At 41.5% G+C, this 20,523-nt stretch overlaps 1 protein-coding gene across 5 annotated transcripts in view; it reads left to right on the forward strand.

Moving 5' to 3' along the window:
* csmd3b (CUB and Sushi multiple domains 3b) overlaps nucleotides 1–20,523 on the forward strand; it is a 297,260-nt gene that overhangs the window by 135,480 nt on the left and 141,257 nt on the right. For 4 of the 5 annotated variants that reach the window (XM_068575849.1, XM_068575850.1, XM_068575851.1 and 1 more), the window contains exon 5: nucleotides 11,522–11,729. In XM_068575849.1, the coding sequence (XP_068431950.1) occupies nucleotides 11,522–11,729 (208 nt within the window). The remainder of the gene's footprint in view (nucleotides 1–11,521; nucleotides 11,730–20,523) is intronic. The other variant, XM_068575853.1, reaches the window with a different exon arrangement.

Below are 20,523 nucleotides of genomic sequence, written 5' to 3' on the forward strand. Positions count from 1 at the left end.
GTGTGAGTATTAACTAGCTCACATTAAAAGGCTGGACGCAATGTCCAGTTTTGGGGTTTGACAACTTCAATCTCTTCAGGCGATGCATGTTTTGAACACAGAAAAACACGCTGTGAATAAGATATTAGAAGCGTGTTGCATTGCATTTCTCCCAGAGGAGCACTTAAGCCTCATGAATTATTCAACCGCTCACTAACTCACAGACACTCACAAACACACACTACCACCAACAGACATGCACAAATGCACACACACACACACACACACACACACAAGGGCATGCACACATCTTCATACAAGGCAGTTCCTGTATTGATCGCTGAGTATTTAAAACTGCCTGAAATGGACATATCCCAGAAGAGGACGGAGTGATTGGTGGAGTAAACATAGGAGGAGTTTAAGCGGGACGATAGAGATGGAGGAAGATGACTTCACTTGTGTTGGATATGTTGGTAGTGTCGTGCGCGCAACGTTCATGCGAACCACCACGTTGAATCAGAACCAAATATATGGTCAGAAACAAAGAAGACAAGGAGTGGGAGGAAATGCAAAACCTTAAAATACATGATAGAAAAAGGGAAAACAAGAAGCTTCAGGCAGCAGTAGACAGGAAGTTTCCAACACTTTGTTCTCTCTCCTTCTATTAAACATTCAAGAGCGACAGAAAGAGACAAAACCACAAGCGATGAGCAGCTCAAAAATACTCGCACGCTGTTTGCCAGATGCATCCATAATCCCTCGTGTTTTTCCATTATGCATTTTCTTTTTTTGAAACGTTATTGTTGCACTTCGTAAAACTTTTTTTTTTATTATTAAATTTCCTTGATTGACTATAAGAAATGACCTAAATTTGAACATTATTCTCAAACTCAACACCAAACCCAAAACATGCTTCTGAGCAAAGAAGCACTGGAGCGGTTCTTGTAGCTCTTCCCCAGTACATTTTTGTTTTTCAATCCTAAACTCCCCACCTCCCTCTCACACACACACACACACACACACACACACACACACACACACACACACACACACACTCACACAAACATATCATAATGCTCAAATCTCTCTATTTCTCTGTGGGATATGATCTCAAATCCTTATCTCTAAATTGTTCTATCTGCCAATCGTTCTCTGTCCTTCCCGGGCCTCTGTCTGCATCACAGCTCTGTCTATCTGGATCTCTCTACCTCTGTCTTTGTTGCCGCGTTCTGTTTGCGTTCATATTTTTCTATCTCTCTTTTTATCTCAGCGTTGTTCTCGCTAATCCTCTCAATCGCTGCTTTGATCCATCTCGATCCAATATTCATCCATCTTCCTTCCCAATTCTTTCTGTTGCATCTCTTTCTCCCCTCTCTCCATACTTCTGTTGTGTCTTCTAATTGGGTTTTCTTTCCCTCAGCCAGTCATTAAATCATCTGTCATCATCTCGGTTTGGTCTGTCATCTGTCTTTCCCTGAGCTAACCTCTCTCTCTCTCTCTCTCTCTCTCTCTCTCTCTCTCTCTCTCTGTCTCTCTCTCTCTCTCTCTCTCTCTCTGACTCCCTCTCTGTCTCGCATCTTTATCAGTAGTCATCAGAATTTTATGACAGCTAGGTGATCGATGCCACTTCTCAAACGGTATGGATGGGTCTGTCCTGAGAAAGCTCTACAGTTGCTGGTAACACTGTTGAAAGACGGGAACATTGTTCATCTCATCTGTGTGGCTATTTATTAGAGGAATGTCTTGAACGTTCCTCGACGTGTACCTCTCCTTTTTAAAGTTCCATGAATGCAATTGCAAAAGTAGTGCAACAAAATCCATCTCTTTATCTTTACCAGGTCAAGTTGCATACAATTTATTCATGGAGCTCTTAATCAAAAAGATGTTTATAACGTTGGTTTAAAAAAGCATCAAAACAGATAAACGCAGAGGCAGAGTAATCACAAGAGCAGAACAAATATCTCTTCGTTTTGCCGTCGCTCTTATTCTGTTACTTTCTATTTTCACCAATGAAACACTAATTGAATGAGAGTCTCAAAGTCATCCTAGATGCTGCACTTTCCTCCTCCTCCCCCTGCTCCTTGTCTTTCCTTTCTATCGCAGTCTCTCTTTATCTCTTCTGATCACTTTCTGTCCCTTCTCCTCCTGTTCCTCCACTTTGTGTACTGTTTTATTTAAGCCCTCCTTCTTGCATGAAAGCTTTTCGAACACTTTCAACACAAGTGAACATCAATGACGCAACATTTTCTGGAAGTTAACTCTGTAGTATCCATTTCCTCTTTACGCTGATGTGGCTATTAAGTAGTGGTTGGACAGACATTATAACAGATATCACACACATCAAGTGCATCATACATTTCTCAAGATAAATACTCATTTCATCTGATAACATTTTTAAGAATATACATCAAGTAAAGTGACTGTTTGAGTTTTTGAGTGCAAAACCGGATGTAAATATCGACACATTTGTGCTGTTAAACTCTTGCAACGGAACTTGTTACTACCTGTATTGATTTGCCTTTATATGACCAAGTATTGATTATAGAAAGCAAAAATGAAAGGACATGTATACACATTGAGAAGGGGTGGTGGTTTGTACATGTGATCAGTACGCCGACTTTTTCTTTTTGCATTGATCAGTATTTCGCTGTCTATACATTGAAGAGAAAAAGAGTGGCATCTGACTTGATCTCGTCAGAACACGTCGCACCCGTCTGGACGGACCATAGATGGTCTGTCAGACATCCTTTGGAAGTGGCCATTTTTAGTTTTTTTCCTCATAAACATTTCAGAGAGGCTGTCATCATTCGAGTCATGTGGCATTTTGCTATCAAACTCTTTGTGACAGTACCTTATTATTGTGACGATACTTGGTGACAGTAATCTAATTATTTTCCTTTTAGAAAGACATCACTTTTCAAAGTGTCATCTTTGTTTCATTTTTTATCATTTCATGCCTCTCTTGTCCTGTTGCTTCCTTTTTTGGCCAGGTCGTCATTGTAAATGAGAACTTGTTCTCAATTGTCTCATCTGGTTGAATATGAATGTCCTCTCGGATACAACAATTGTATTACAAACCTTTTATTATTCACACACAATAACAGTTGAAGGTGTGCCCTGAATTCTGTGAAACAACACAGTGTACGCTCAGCGTTTCTCACCACAGCTTTGAGTACATTGAGATCCAACCTTAGATGCCCTCTAAGTTTTTAGTACTTATAAAATTAGAGCATTTAAAAGCATTTAGTAATCGTCTTCCCTGTTTTTTACTGGCGCATTGCTACATTTATTTGTACACTACAGCCGCCATACAGGGAAGTCATACAGCACGCATGTAATGAAGTTTCCGTCCATTCTCTGGCCCAAACTTTTACTTATGTGATTCAATCTTTGGTATCGTTGTCAAGCAATGTTCATGTCTGTCTTCAACGATGTTTAATTCTGTACCATGATGTGTTGCAGAGGATTAGACGGTCGAGTCCTGGACATAAGTGTCTGTGAGTGCACGTTGTCTTTGCAGTCGGCAGGAACAATAATGATTGTATTGTGTTATATACCGACAGGTTTTGCTGATATCGTGTCTGTCGCATTTATATCAATGAGGATCAGCTGAATAGCAGAAACACTTCTTTAGTTGTAGCTAGGTGTACCTAAACTTATGTTTGCTAACTTGCGTTGAACATGAGCTCGCTGACCACACAGGAGAGGGAAGCATTGACAAAGGAAAGAAGGGCGGGAGCGACAAGAGTGGAATGCATCTCGCGGAGCGTTAAACTCTCAGCATGCAGCTATTTGTTTAAGATGTCAGGGATGACATTTAACATTCACTGACACCCAGGGTCCTTCTCTCTCGCACACTCAAATTCACACACACACACACACACACAATCAGGCACAGACACAGGTGAACACACACACACGCACACACTGTCATACATGCGCATAAACAGACACCCAGTCAGACACACCGGCTCTCAGGGTAACAAAAGAGAGGGAGACGGGGAGGGTGAACGGATGAGAGGTAATACTTATAAATCACAACTTTAGGAGTGTGTCGTTACGGCTGATAATTTATAAACTCGGTTTAATGACCTAATGAGACAACAGGGACGCTGGAGTCATCCATCTCAATACTGCTCCGGAGTCAGAGAGTATTTTCTTCCGATCACCACCACCCCCTTTTTGTTTACTCTCAACTTGCTCTTTTTCTGTCCATTTCTGTTGCCTTTCCTTTGAGTTTTTCATTTAGTTTACCTCCTTCTGCACACTTCTTCTAACTGCCTCTTCAAAGTAATTCTAAATGTCTTTCCGTTGGGGGAATAGGGTGTAGTTAGCGCTACCAATCTAAAGCCACAGGATATCTCTACGAGCAGAAAACTGCTCCCCTACCAACTCCCGAGATGCTGCAGTGTAGTTCATACTGTCCTCGGACAAGGCAGGCGACCCGAATGCATCACCTTTAGAAATTCGAAAATAAATCTGCAATAGCAAACGTCTTGCATCTGTTATTGTAAGAGAGATGAATAGGGGCTCAATGGAAAAGAGAAGAATCACAGTGTAATGAGAGTCAAATGATGTCTCACTACATCTGTCAGGGTCATAGGGCTACTGTAAGAAAAATAATCATGATAGCGGTCGATCTATCAATCAATATCTTCTCTCTACACGTCTCCTCCTGGTGATCGAGCATTAAATCACTGCTCTGCCCTAATGGGCCTAAATGTTGGGCTGTTAGTTGACTGGCAGACAGCAGCTGTTCTTTGATTTGTGGACAGATGGTGAAATGAGCTGAAGGTCAGCATGGTTACTAGTTTTGTCTGTGTGTGTGTGTGTGTGTGTGTGTGTGTGTGTGTGTGTGTGTGTGTGTGTGTGTGTGTGTGTGTGTGTGTGTGTGTGTGTGTGCGTGTGTGCACCCTCAACGCAATGACTGTCTGGAATGTAATGCCGGCAAGTTTGAGGAAAGCAACCAATATCTTTCTAACAAGGTTTAAAAGAGTGATAGAAAAATATGATAGCAATATGCGAGGGAAAGAAAGAATAATGGGAACAACACATGAAAAGCACTGCATTTTAAGTCACTAAATCACAGTTACGAGGGCAGCTACACAGATGAGTCATACTCAGTTGAATGTGGGTATTTGTCTGCTTTTAATGTGGTCTGACAGTCATTGCTTTTATAAATTTCCGGAAAATAATGTGTCAGCATTGCTCCAACGACACAAAGCAGTTGGAACCTGAATACCTGGGGGCGTCCTACACCAGCAGACTGTGGTCACGAGTTAACTCACAGACAGGGACATTGACAATCTACACCTGAAAGATGTCAGCCAGACAATACAGCTTTATAAGCAACTGTTGAATTGAATTAACATCTCAATGACCTTCTTCAAAAAAAGTCTCCATCCGACCTTCATAAAGCTGGTATGAGAAGATTGGAATGGCACATTCTCGCTGTGAAGCCTGTACTTGTGAAGAAAAGTTATGTCATATGTAATTTATTCTGCACCCAGATGGGTTAACATTTGGCAAAAGTAAGGATCCCTTTCGCCCCTCGTGCCTGCTGCATGGTCAAATAGCAGCCAAGGACTATGAGTCAATTTCACGAGAGCAGATGGCGCAAACACTGTTCTCTTGATGCAATATTTCCCATTCACACTACGAAATCAACTTAAAACTAATTTTGTGAACAACTAGATTACGTCGGACGTCTTCCCCGGAAGTTCTTTTGGTGTGTTTCTGTTGGCGCTTCAGTGGACTGCAGGCTGCCCTTGCAGTACAGTCCGCTGTCCTGTCAGACACTGAAGCATCATCAGAGGTAAAAAGTGGCCCTGCAAGAATAATAAATAAATGACAAACAGACGATTCTCCCAAACGAAGGAGATCAGGGCTTGAACAGAACACAAATCATTCCCCCAACGGAGACTGTCAGCACTTGTTTCAGCTAATACCCCAAAACGGTACATTTACTTCCCAGCGACAAAGCCCTCTAGCGGCGGAAACAATTATGACTTGTCCATTGAGAGCGTGGGAAGAAATAATGTGACACTGTCTGTGGTAGAGACACATGTCTGCAGATAGAAGAGGTCGTGCGGTTGATTGGGTGAGCAAAATCTTAGCTTTTTAACACTATTAACTTCCTATTTCTTCATCAAATAGTTATTTTAACCCAAACCATCATTCTCTCCCTTATGTTAGCGAAGTCATTTTGTCCATATATCTCACCAAACGGTATTGGAAGGTATTGTTAGACGATGTCCTGTTGATAGAGACCCTCATATAAGTCGGTCTGGAGGGCTTGTACAAATAATGTGTTATATTTTTTTGTTTCATTTGGGAGACTTGGTGCTCCACGGAGAGGACAACTGTTACAGGCTCACATATAGGCTCTATGTATAGCATGAAATTAAATTGATCTGCAAAATAATGCATTAACCATGACTACATGAGTCAGGATACATATTGGATGGTGAAATTGCATCTTATGTGCATTCAGGCTGTATGGCACACAATGCCGCTGGAGATGAAGCTAGATGAGCGTCTTCAAACCAGAGGGACATTCCTACAAAAAATATATGCTGGATTATGTGTGTGCCCATGTTTAACTGTCTTCCTCCTGTCTATTCGGTCATTCATGGCAGTTAAACTGAGGTATTAAAGGTACGGAGGGAGTGATGAGGAAGAAAGAGGGGTAGTCATATATATTCTGCTCCACAGCATATGGGGGCAAGAGGTTGATGGATGGGTGGGTGGATGTAGATAAGAGAGCAGGAGGGATGGATACGGCCTGTAGAGAGAGGAGAGGAGAGGATGATGTAGATGACCCATAATCCTTAGAGGCTGACAGCACACTGGGTTCTCTGTAATAGAAGTCTGCACGTGTGTGTTTGTGTGTGTGTGTGTGTGTGTGTGTGTCTGTGTGTGTGTGTGTGTGTGTCACAGAGATATGCCTATCAAAGTGATGCAGGAAAGGAATGGAGTTATGGGACACGAGGAAAGGAAGAGAGGGAAGAAACGGCAAGTGGAAAAAGAGAAGAGAGAAAGAGATGAGGCCAGTAAAGCCATTAAACATCAAGTCAATCAGTGGAAAGAGAGAGAGAGAGAGAAGCAGAGCGAGAGATAGAGAGAGAAGAAGAGAGAGATCTTAAAGAAAGGCACAGCAAGACGGAGAAGGATAAAGAAGGAATCCTCAGATGACGGCGATATTGATGACAGCACAGTGGGGGAGGGGGGATGAACGGATGCGAGAAAGGGGAGGCAGGATAAGGAGGCTAAAAACGAGTGATCAAAGCACCCCAGGCCATGAGAAACAGTGAGGGAGGGTGAGATGGGGAGAGTTAGGACGGGGGAATGACGAGGAGGTGCGAGGATGAATGACGAGGAGAAAAGACAGCACGGAGGGGAGAACAGCGAGGAGGAGGAGGAGGAGGGAAAGGAGAAGAATAGAGGAGGAAGGGGGAGATGTGTTGTTTTATTAGAAAAATAATCTTGCAGAAATGGGTAGGAAGAAGGGTGACCAGTAGGGAGCAAAGAGAAGCAGTACTTCCAGCAACAACGAGAGAGATCCCGCTGAGTCAACACTCCGTCTCTCTTTTCCTAAAACACACACATAGTCACACTCAAAACTAACTTTTAACACCTTGCCTTCACTCACACTGTCCCTCCCCCTGAGAGTCACAAGTTCAGCCTCCCCCGCTTGACGTCTGAAATGAAATCGGAAAACGGAAAACAGCATGAACAGTACAGCCTTCACTAACCTATAGATTTACCCCTTATGCTCGCTTATTTTATGATTTCCGAAACCAAAAATTGCTGTTCAACCAAAAATAACAACCATGCTTGGGAGTAATTTGATGTTGTAGTTGGGAAAGTTTGGGATAACCCTAACCCATGATACAGTATCTCTAATCTTGCCAATCTGCATAGATTGAGGTCCAACCTTGACTGTACAGGGTTATACACCAAATATTATTTACCTCATTATCAGTCTTGCAATGATTTTATAAGCATTAACATTCATGTTGTGTCTCATTTCAAAGCTAAATCCATCCATGCATTGAATGGCTCCGTGACCTAAGTGCTCCCAAGTTGTCCGCCACAGATTCATTTAAATGTTTATTGGATTTAAAGATTTCTGATATAAGCTGATCGGACATGTATGTAATTAAATTCCATTCTTGAACTTTCTTGGAGTGTAAATGGTGTAGTATTTCAAAACGAGAGTTAATTTAATATATGCCGAAAAGGAAGCTGCAGTATGAATCCTTACCGAAAAATAACAACATGAAACATTGCTCCCTGCTGCCTGCCTTTAAGGGTGAGATTGTTTCAATTGTGACATATTCATTCCAACTGCTGCTGTAAAATAGAGAGAAAGGGAAGCCATGGGACCAGAGAATGATAGACACAGATCCACAGTAATAATTTACACTGTCTCACAGATGTCCCATCTTGATTGATGGAGCGGGAGCGAGCGCTACGCAGAATTAGCAGGTGCAACATGCAAAGTTGACTGCTTCCATGTCATGTCTGTTGCAGGCACGTTTAACAGAAGGTAATCAGTGTTGGCTATAGGTATCTGGACTTCTCACCCTCCCCCTGTGAGCACTCAACAAATGTCACTTTGTATTAGAGCAGCTGCTCCTGAAGCAGTCTCTGCACACAGCCTCGGCGTGACTAGACGACAAACAACAGAATAAGTGAGGATCCTAATTGCATCATGTGTCATCTAAAATTATCTCTCGGAGTCCTTACATGGCTTTCAGGTTTCCTGTGGAGCTACATCAGTTTTCAGGTGGGGTTATTTTTAAAAGTAATGATGAAATCGTTTGACGCTTAAGGTCGCCGTAATGGATCCTGATTGACACAAAGCCAGAGCACATGCTACACCCACGACATCATGTCAAGCTCCACTGCACATAACAGCACTGCTCACCAGTATAGTAATCTATTTATTTATTTCACAAGTTCATTTCCTCTTTTTTTAATAACAGCCACACATCGGTGCACCTTGAGGCCTTTCCACCTGTCTGTCAAGTGTCACCGACACATCAATAAGCTCAAGGGCTGGAAGAGGGGTGTGTGTGTGTGTGTGTGTGGGTGTGGGGGTGTGTGTGTGTATGCATGTGCATGAATGGCGGTGTGTGTCCGCCAGTGCTTGCGAGTGTCCTTTGGACAAACCTGTCAGTCATTCTAGCAAGCAGGTCTCTCTCTAACGCCCACCCACACAGACAGACACACCTACACGCATCCAAAAGCACACTCACACTCACACACACACACACACACACACACACCACTGCATTATTGTCGTCAGCGATCGTGACGGGATCTCAGCAGAGCTTGGTTCAGGCTGTTGGGTCATCTACACAAATCTCCTTAACTGTCTCGCTGTGGAATGGATGTCTCTCTGTTTAACTGAGTGCCTGCCCGTCTGTCTGACTGACTCGGCAGCCTATATGAATCTGTCTGAATGAATGAATTGTTAATGAGTTATTCATGCTTTCCATACTAATACATCAGGACCTGTAGTTTGGGATAATGCACGTCTTGTCACCAGCTGGAGACAAGAAGTGCATCAAGCCTCTATTGTTCCCAACTTCACGCTCTGATCTTTTGAAATAAAAGGCTCTGATTTTCTTCAAACTCGTCTCAAACCAGTTATTGTTTGTTTCATCCTGTTTCCTGTTTCTGATTTGAAATAGTTTGTCCCAACTTTTTGCCTATTTCAATCTGGCCCTATATGATTTGTTTGTCTCTGTGTGTTCCTCTCTATTGATGTTCCCTTGTTACCCTCCATGTATTTCCTGTCTCTACTCGGTGCACTCTGTTTTGTCCGATTTCCAATACCTCTGGTGTGTTTCTATTCATTTCTATTGGTTATCGTCTGTTTCTCCATGTGAGTTTCAAACCACAGTTATTCTCTGTACCCCTCCTGTGGTTGAAGTCTGGCTTGGTCCATACCTTATATGTCCTGCCATCTGTACATGCATCCCCCCTAGGCAGCATCGCCTGGGTGAGCCTCGGGGATGTGCATGTGTACCTGACAGCACCTGTCCACACTCTTATAAAGGATGTGTCTTCCTCTCTTATCAGTAAGTGCAGTTTAAGGACAACACACGTGGTGTTCCTCTGTCTTCTCTAAATGCTGATGATATCAGCATGTGAAGCATTGCAGAGTAATATAAATCACGCGTCGGCTCAAATTGCACTCACTGGTGTGTATAGGAATATATGTCTGCCGTAAGAGTGTGTTACATACAGTATTGCCTCTTTTATGTGTAACTATAAATTATACAGGTATAATTTATACCTTTTTTACCGTTGGACTTGTACACTCTTAGAAAAAAAGCTTCAACATTGTATCTGTATCACTGGGGCAATAGGTACTTGGTTGGGCTCAATTTGCTTTTGATAAACGAAGGCATTGCTTTCTTCTAAATTATTGTGTTACATTAATGGGTACAAAAACATTCACTTATCCATTTTGAAAAAGTGATTTGAGCCCAGGCCTCTTCAATATTGTGCCATACAACCACTACCCCAGTGGCACAACAAGGTCCAATGGAGAATGTTGTTTTTTGCCTCTGTGAGTGTGTCTGTATAAATTATATGTGTATAATTTATGCCGTGTGCACAGCGCAATCCATGTGTCTTTATCTGTTATACAGCAATCAATACTACTATCAATTATGAATAAGACTATCAATGAGATGTGATCAACACTTAGAGAAAGTTAGGCAAATCGATCATCACATCTAGTCTTTATTTTTTCAAGCTAATTGAGGATTAATTGAGTCACCCGCCAATTTGGAAACAGTTGAATTTGAAGTTCCTTGGTGGTGATTGGAGGAGACGAGAGCGGAGATCTGTGATGGGACAACTTATTTTGTTATTGGAGGAGAGGACAGCAGCTGTGAGTGGGACAGGAACTGCAGCCTCATCCCTAAAAAAAAACCCACCCCTGATTCTGACTGGCTACAATGGAACAGCAGCATTCTCCAAAATCTACCATCTGATAGTCCACCAACTAAGGACTGTTTGCATCTTACCGTGCATATGCTATCTTTCATATCAAATTCATATCACAAGTGTGACGTAAGAGCTCCATATTTTCCAAAATATGGTTTGCTAATATGACTTGACAGTTTATGTGTCACGAGAAAGTCATTCATTTCTAACATTCAAGCCACAAAATAACATTTAGAGTTGCCAGTAAAAAGTGTACTTGTAATATACTAAAATTAAGCTCATTAAAAAGAATCTCCTCATAGAGGGAGAGAGGTGGGGAGTTGGGCTGGCTGACCTGTAATCTACTCCAGGCGTTGAGAACTAATGCTATTGAGAATTTGATCTTAAATGCTAATTTGGTAACAAACTGAATTGATACCATTGCTAATTGATCCGTCCCATCTCATGTAGCTGTGAAAATCCAAATAATTTATCCAAAAAACAAGAAATTTTATTAAAAAAGAAGTCCGCCCCTCGGTCCCTCCTCCTCTCCCTAACCCAGGTTTTCTATTTGTCACTCTGATTTGATTGACAGCTGAGGACACATGTGGGGGCACTGTGAGGGGCGGCAGTGGGGTGGTGACCAGTCCCGGTTACCCCGGCAACTATGGTAACCAGGCCGACTGTACTTGGATCCTATTGGCCGAACCTGGAGACACCATCTCTGTCATCTTTACAGACTTCCAGTCAGAGGAGAAGTACGACTACCTGGAAGTGGAGGGATCCGAGCCACCAACCATTTGGTGAGTCACTTTATGAACGTATTCATTCATTCATATACGTGTGTCACAGTCATTATGCTGCTAATGTGATCATGTGGATGTGCCAGAACTTTGCGTTCGCCTGTGTCGGATGCAGTGTTTTATGTTTCAGAACAATTTGCTGAATCGCAGCGTTGTTGTCATGATTCAGTGTTCAATTACAGAAGGGAACGACATGATTTTTCTAAATATAACATGTGACTATCCAATATTTAATGGCACAAATAAAGGGCAAGTTGACATTTCCATACAAATGTGGAGCGGTAGACCGTCAGAGAACACACGGTCTTCAGGATGGGAACCAAGGTAAACAGTATAATAGAGGCACAGCATTGCTCCACTCTCCTTGAGGGGGTGGTGACTTATGTAAATGAGGTCCAAAACCGTACTGGAAAAAAAAAGGAGAGGATTCGGTTGACATCTCTGACCTGGCATTTCTGCAGAGATAGTGTGGTCACGTAGCGGCGGAGTTTATGGAACAATTTAACCACACTTGGAGTCAGGTAATAAAAAGTTAGAACAAGTAATAAAAATAAGTTAGAACTCAAGTAAGAACAGGTAATAAAAATGGAAACGTTATTACATATATAAAGTACAGTTTAGCACTTGTTCTTGAAGTTTAGTCAGTATTCCATGGGAACAAAATGAATACTATCTTGATGTGGGGCCTCGTATTTTAGAGATTAATTAATTGATCTGTGCTGGTCAGACTTTTATCAGCTCTCCATTGTTTTCTATCATTTGCCATGTGTTTTCAGATGTTCACTCAGAACAATATTTTATTGTGCAAGCTTCTTATAGATTGTTGGTAAATTGGGGCATTGATAAACCGTTGCTGTAACCAATTTGAATCCTATCATGGTCAGCGCTATTAGTTTGTGTGCGTCTGTAATTACTTTCGATGTGACAATAGCGAAGCAGCTGCTGTTGGGAAATGATGCATGCTCACTCACGTGTGCCCGTGTGTGTATATATATATATGTGTGTGCATGTATATGTGTGTGTGTGTGTGTGTGTGTATACTTGCAATTATATTCAAGAATATCAACTTTTCACCAATATCTCTTGTCGGTAAGTGACCGGGCAAGCACCAACGGTAACTTTCCATTGCATGCACTTCAACTAAAACGTTTTCATCAGAAAGGACAGATTTGATCATTATTTGACAAATAGTCAGATTTTGTTTCTTTTCACTTGACATGATTTACACATTCATTAAATGAAAGCAAAATACTACGGATGGATTTTTTGAGTCACGGCCAAAACGTCACTATATTCGTAAATATAATACAAACCAACATACATACAAAAAAGGACCATATAAGTTGATAATGAAGTAATCTGTTCTATAAATGTATTTGTATTTTTTCATAAAACAGGGACACTAATTATATTTAAACACAGTTCAATTTGGAGCAACTTTTTAGAATCAAGCCATATTGAAAATGTGTGTCAATACAAAACCTACATCATTGATATAAAAAATAACCTTCTTAGGAATATTTACAACCAAAATGTATGGCTCAGAGCTGGATTGTTGGCCTATGGACGGCAATGTGGTGGCGACTGGACGTGTGGGATTTATCTAATCTGACCGGTGTCTTGGCTCGTGTAAAATATTGCAGTGTAGTTATTTACTGGCTGAAATGACTCACACGGCACACTGCGGTCAGTGTGTTGACTCGTACTCATGTCACGGATCTTTTCCAGCAGTTAGACTGATGATAGGGTTGTAGTTTTGAACCGAGAGGGGAGAGCAGCGACATTCAGACATACAGCCTGAAGCACAACTTATACCAACTTGCCCTTATGTTGCGAATAGCTGAAGATGCTAAATGAACCCTGAACAGAATAGTAAATACATACATTTCTGCATAGTAATATCTGTGGGTGTCTTGTTTAACAGAGATGTCATAAAAATGGACATTGCAGAACGAACAAGTCTTAAACCCTTACAGTGACTGTGATACATTGCAAAAGTCAGTCCATGGTTCCACTCCTGTCAAACATGAGGATGAAACAATAATTAGCATAACATCTGAACCCTTAAGGATGTTCCGCAGTTTAAAATATACAGGTTTTTTTGAGGTATCCCAATGACAGGGTCAGAACTTGAAACAAACAGCCTGATCTCATGAATTCTTTCATCCTGTAAATGGTGCAGGCTGCTGCTGCTGGTGTTGTAATTGTCTGGAGAATATTTTCTTGACATGAACTTAGCTGCACTAGACTCAGTAGTACCAATTTAGCATGGACCTAAGCATTGTTCCAATGCAGGTGCATCCCCTCATGGCCGCAGTATGCTGTTTTTTTTTCAGTTGGATACTTCCATATCAGAAAGCATGCATCATCTGCGGATGGCTCCAGGGAAAGGACAGTGATGTTAGTTTCCTACAGTGACCTACAAAATCCTCATATCCCAACACAGTACAGCATCACTGAAATACGGTGGAATGGTGTCGCTGCAGAACCATTGTGCTGCAGAATGTGTCAGCGTTGTACATGAATGCGTGTTGGAAAATCAGCAGGGACTTGGTGGCGTATTGAGTTAATATGCACCAAGTTCTCTTCAAGATGTCAGTCGGCTCGAGAGGCATAAAGGTTACCGGCTGGGTGGAAGTGGTTACTGATGGTGCAGTCTGTTTTTGGCTTGCGTATTTGTCTATTCACAGCATGTATAGAATGGTTGCAGCGAAATCTTTTATTTTGGTCTGTCATGTACGATTTGTCATTTTTACAGCAATGATTCCTTAAATATGATGATTTTTCAGCTTTTCCATGTTATATATTATTGTTAATTAATTAAACATGTAGCATGTTGGTCTGGTGGCCAGGTGAAATAATTATGTTTGACTTCAACATAACTTTACGATAATAAATACTACAGTTCACTGGAGGACATTTCGAAAGTGAGAATGAGAAAAGGCAAAAACATAACATAAGGATAACATAAGGGTTTTCTGTTTTATACTTGTTGTGAAGAAAAAACATGAAAAAAGGCATCAAGACAAAGCTTTGATGATTTTTCTTAATGCAATGCCATCAAGCTGTACATTGGATTGAGTTTAATAACTTAAATTAACTTGCAGCTGTTTTATCTTAGGATAACACAAGTAACAAATCGGGACTTTGTTCTGACAAATACTCAATATTTAATGACTTTGATTGGGGTCGGGGACAAAAAACTTGATCATCCACTTATGATTCCTCTCACAAGTGTTTTTGCATCTATGCCCGTTTGCATGCAAGTACATGCATTCATGATTAAGTCTGCAGCTGTGTGGCTTTGGTGTGCGATGGTGTGCTTTGTAATGAGTAGCATCTATTCTCTATACTAGACTGAGTTGATATTTGTCCTTTTTGTCCCGATGGAAACTCCTGAAGCTTGATATTGACGGAAAGTCCCTGTGTAAACAATACTGTTTCGATCACCCTTCTCTTTAAACAACGTTCCTTTATCTATCTTATCAGAATGATGGTGATTATGGAAGACAGCGACACATTGAGATGACATTAAAACAGTTGAGCAGGTTGCATACTAAATACTTTAAATTCCAACTTCACAATATTACGTGATCAGCAGTCGGCTGTCGGCTAAAATCAACACCAATGTCATTTTTAAGTTCCCTAGCTATTTCCTGTGGCTGATAACTGAAATGTTCACTACTGTGCATCTACTGTTTAAAAATAAATTGCATTGCATTTTATTTAATCTTTTTTTTTTTTTTTTTTAATTTGTGTTCAATTGAGAGATTACCAATTTAAGGACGCATTGGAGAATGACTTGGCTCATGAGAGTATCCCTGAGAAGTCCCAATAGTCATGTGATCATTTTAAACAGTCTACACAGACACATGGCAGTGTGATCTTTATTTATTGGTACAATAACTACCTAGACAAGCTAAACACAAATGATGCTTGGTGTCATGAGTTCAAACACGAATATATGTGAGTATCAATTAACCTTCTGGGTAACATCAAGTATTTATGCAAATTTCAACTGGCTGAAAATGACGGAATGACGGCTCGTAATTATTTTACTCATCCTTAAAAAACACTTGGTCTTGTTTACCTTGAATGGCTGCACTTGCTGCAGCAGGGTTTAAACAACTGGCTTTTGTTGTAGAATAGTCTTTCTGAAAACTAGGCCATGCTGCCTGATCCCTTAGCAATTGCCTCACAACACTCAGTGCTAATATACTAATTTCCATTGACAATTTCTGAAAGGAGCTAATAGCTAAAATGCTAATTTCCAATTACAATTAGCAGAGAAAGCTAATGGCTGATTTGCTAATATGTGTGGGAAAGAATTTGTTATGTGTTTATCAGTTGCTCCAGGGCTGACAATAGGAATCTCTCACACACACACACACACACACACACACACACACACACACACACACACACACACACACACACACACACACACACACACACAGAATTGTAATCTACATCCATGTTCTTATACAAACCGACACACACACACACACACACACACACACACACAAGTTCCTTCTTTACAGACAAAGATGCACACTCACGGAGACTCTCTTTCCCACATGGACCCCTTCATCTAATCAGTATGCTGAGAGGTGTGCTCGCGCCTATGAGAGTAGTATATCGCTGTGAGCTAAGTGCTTGTAATCCTAGCATAACACCACACACACTAATACTCACACAGGCGCACACAAGTTTCATATTTTGTCGTTTCAGAATCCGTTGCCCTTGAAACCAAGTAGAGCATCTTTAATAGAATCTATCTCTCTTTGTCTTTCCCTTCCTCTCTCTATTTCTCTCTCTGTGCATCTGCTTGTCTGTCTGTCTGTCTGTCTGTCTGTCTGTCTGTCTGTCTGTCTCTCTCTTTCTCACCCTGTCTCTCTCAACATGGGTCCAGAATATAGCATGCTGTTTAGTGCTCTTAGGTACAGCTACTTGACAGCCCATCACCAAATTCACCGTAATGGTGGACCGGGCTATTCAAAGGCTGTCATTTAACGATCTCCTGCTTGTCAAGGATTTGTTTTCTTGAGGCACTGGAAATTAATTTTGTCAGGCTTGAGCTGGATGCCATGTTGCCAAGTGCCTGGAGTCATATCACTGGAGGCGAGTTACTTCAGCAGACAGCTTTTTCTGCCCAGACGCCACAGTGTGAAATAGATACTCACGTACATATATTGCATGATATGTACCAAATTCATCCTGTTATTCAGATACAGTATGAGCACATGAGCACAGCTAAGTCAACTGCGTGTTACCAACTTCCATATTCATGTACATATTCATTACTGACAGTTTTAAGAAGTGTCATTCCAGTATGTTTAGTGTTTCATCAGCTATCTTTGACTTCATGTCATCTCGTGTAGTGTATTCATATGGTATTTCTTTTTATAATATCATAACAAATAAATAGTTTAAATAATGTGATAGTCATTGTTATATGTTTCAAATCAGAATAAGAAATGAAAGAAATAGAGGACGGATAAATATTCATAAGATTACCTGCCAACTTATGGATGCATTGGTGGATGACTTATTACTAATGAGAGTATCCCGGAGAAGTCCCGAGACTCAGAACATCATTTCCAAACGACAATATAGTCTATGTGACAGCGTGGAAATGAGATCTTCATTAATTTTGGGCACAATAAATACCCAGACAACCTGAAATCAAAGGACGTTTGCTTTCATGATTCAAACACTAGATTATTATTATTATTTGAATACATAATGTATAAGAGGGCTGCACGGTGCTGCAGTGGCTATCACTGTCACCAAACAGCGAGAGGGGCCAGGGTTCGTTCCCAGATCCGCTTCTGTGTAGGGTTTGCACGTTCTCCCCGTATCAGTATAGGTTCTCTCCGGGTTCTCCGGCTTCCTCCCACAGACATGCAGCTCAGATTAATTGGACTCTAAATTGCCCGGGGGTGTGAATGTGAGCGTGTCTCTATGTGAGCCGGGTGAACGGGTGAACCCGGCCTTCACCCGTTGTCACCCCGCGACCCTGAAGAGGAGAAGCAGTTTGGATAACGGAATGGAATGACATTTAAGAACACATCATGAGAAGAAAAAAACCTTTTAGAAGAATATTTTTGTTAACAACACAAGAACACATGCAGGCATGACCACGGATTAAAGTCAAAACTAAAAAGGAAGGCGGGGTTACATAAAGCAACATGAGTGTTTGTAAGTTAGTTACAACAAAGGCCATACATGTCCCAGAGGCCACGCGTGTGTTCAGACTTGTTTTCCCCCGCTCATTGATCAAAAGCATATTTTTATTACACCTGTATGGATGGTAGAAGTTATAACTTTATCCTCAAAGTTTGTTAACACATGTTCACACACATTGTCATGTTTATTAATAATCCCATATTGTTTATCTATTTGTTTTGTCATTTTGTACAGCACAGATTATTATGGTTTTACTCTAATAGCAAAAGTTTCTCTCAGTCTACCTGGTGTACAGGCGGCATTATAACAGCAATGGCCATCCTGCTGACGTCGTTCGATTTTATAGAGCGAAACAACTAAGTACTGTACAACTGGTACGAGTCCAGGTTAGTCCCAGAGATACAAACCCAATTTCTCTCACATCATCAATCAAAATCTACTCATTCTGTGCAGTGTTGAGATTGGTCTGGCATTCAGCTTGGCTCAGCTTTGTACTGTTCTGTCTGTGTGCGTTGTGAGTCTATACAAATATCATAACCCGTTACATGTTTGTGAATGGCTCGGCATGAGAAATGTTCGCAGTGAAGCATTTTCGAGCTGCACTCAAAGTCGTAAGAATTGTTACAGAGACTCAAAAAGAAGCTGTGCGTAAAAGACAAAGGGAGTTTAAAAGTATGTGTGTGTCGTCTATAGGTGTCTGTATGTATATGTGTGTGTGTGTGTTTGTGTGTGTTTGCGAGTGTGTGATGTTATGCTTGCCGAGTGCTAATCAATGCTGCTGGCAGAGAGGATGCTGGGATAGCAGCACCATCCCGAATAGGAAATGGAGCAATGACCTTGAACGCAAACACACACACACACACACACGCACAGACTCTCTCTCACACACACACACACACACACACACACACACACACACACACAGCAAACAAACACATATCAGATCATTTCAAATATGTGTCTGAAGATCCAGGGCAACACAAGGTTATGAATACACACAGACAGGCAGGGAGGCTCGCTCGGTTCCAGCGCTCTGAATCAATGTCCACATCCCTATTGTGTCCAGCGATTTAAATAGATCAAGCGTTGCCGTCAGTAATGACTGTGACCCTGTTTGGAGCAACACCTCGGCAGTCGGAGCCTCTTTGTGCAGAATGTAACGGTTCTCTGTGGAGTTCTTGACCTCTAGTAGTTCCACGGCACCACATTTTGACGAGTGGGTCCCTGTTCTGTGTGCGTCACATGCGAGCGCATAAGGATGCTTATGTACCGGCACGAGCAGGGGATGTGATACACAGTCCTGCCAAGGGTTTCATGCTACTCCCCTGACTAACAGGTGCAGCCAATGCACCTGAGGAAAGTAGCCATGTGCCAGCAAAATGCTCTTCGACTCGCTGGATGTGAGCGATGCAGTTTTCAACTTTTATCACAAAAGGTGGCTTTGCAAATGTTGTACGAGGAAGGACGTGTATTCAACACATGTGTCAACCTGAAGATTTTGCACAAGCGTTTTGGATGATAGAAAAATTAAGCCAAGCAACTCACACAATATATTTTTGAATCTAGTTAAAGCACCAAATTGAGGCAGTGGTGGACAGTATGTATACGTCATGTATACGTCATGATCACAGTCTGTTTAAGTTATCAAGGCTAAAACAATTACTGAAGGAACTTCAGCATTATACCCAAAGGGCCAGTATTTACTGTAGCTATGTAAGCCGTAGGTACCACACAGCTGACAGCTGACAACACGATCATTTATGGACACCAGTTTACTCCTGCTTATATGTGCAGTAGTATAGTAGTATAACATATTAACTGAGCTGATGGTTAATTACTCATAATTATTTTTTTCTCTCTTTTTTGTGTGTGTGTGTGTGTGTGTGTGTGTGTGTGTGTGTGTGTGCGTGTGTGTAGTAGAGTTAGTGGCTGTCTTCGCCACGGTAAAGTAAGAAAAGAAAAAAATATATATTTTGTTTCGTTCTTTTTCTCAAAACTGAACAACCACATCAAGCACTTATTTCAGAGTCAGTCAGGACTGAAAGAAGAGAATCTCAGAGAACCCATTACCAGACACAGACATCGGCCTCTCACAGAGAGCTTGTAAACAAGTTCATGATGCAGACTATTTTCCTGTGGATCTCTGTGCAACATTAGGGCTTATAGGTTATGCTAGTGACCTTCACACTATTTCTCTTGTGGCATCAATTTTTAAATCCAATTTCTGCTGGCCCAAAGTATAATTTAGGTCTACAAGTCTATTGTCTCGGCGCGTCTAAGCAAATTTACCCCAATATTAACCCACACCTTTGGAACAAATTACTAAACTGTTTTGGGAATCCACCTCCTTTTTTTTTGAGAGAGCCAACATAGATGAGAGAAGTGGAGGCAGGATGACAGGACAGCAAGAGAGGTGTCATTGTGTTTTAGGGAGGCAGTGTCAGGTCACGCAGAAGATGACAAGAGAGCCAAAGAGACAAGAGAGGACAGAGTAGAACCGAGGAGCCGAAAGGGCAATTGGGGTGACAAGAGGAGCCAGGAGAGAAGAAGTGGAGATGAGAGGTAAGTAGGTAAGGTAGGGAGGAGACGAAAGCAGAGGTGCTGA

Source organism: Clinocottus analis, unplaced genomic scaffold (genome assembly GCF_023055335.1).
Source record: "Clinocottus analis isolate CAN_PGR_092001 unplaced genomic scaffold, fCliAna1.0.p SCAF_14, whole genome shotgun sequence".
Lineage (NCBI taxonomy): Eukaryota > Metazoa > Chordata > Actinopteri > Perciformes > Cottidae > Clinocottus > Clinocottus analis.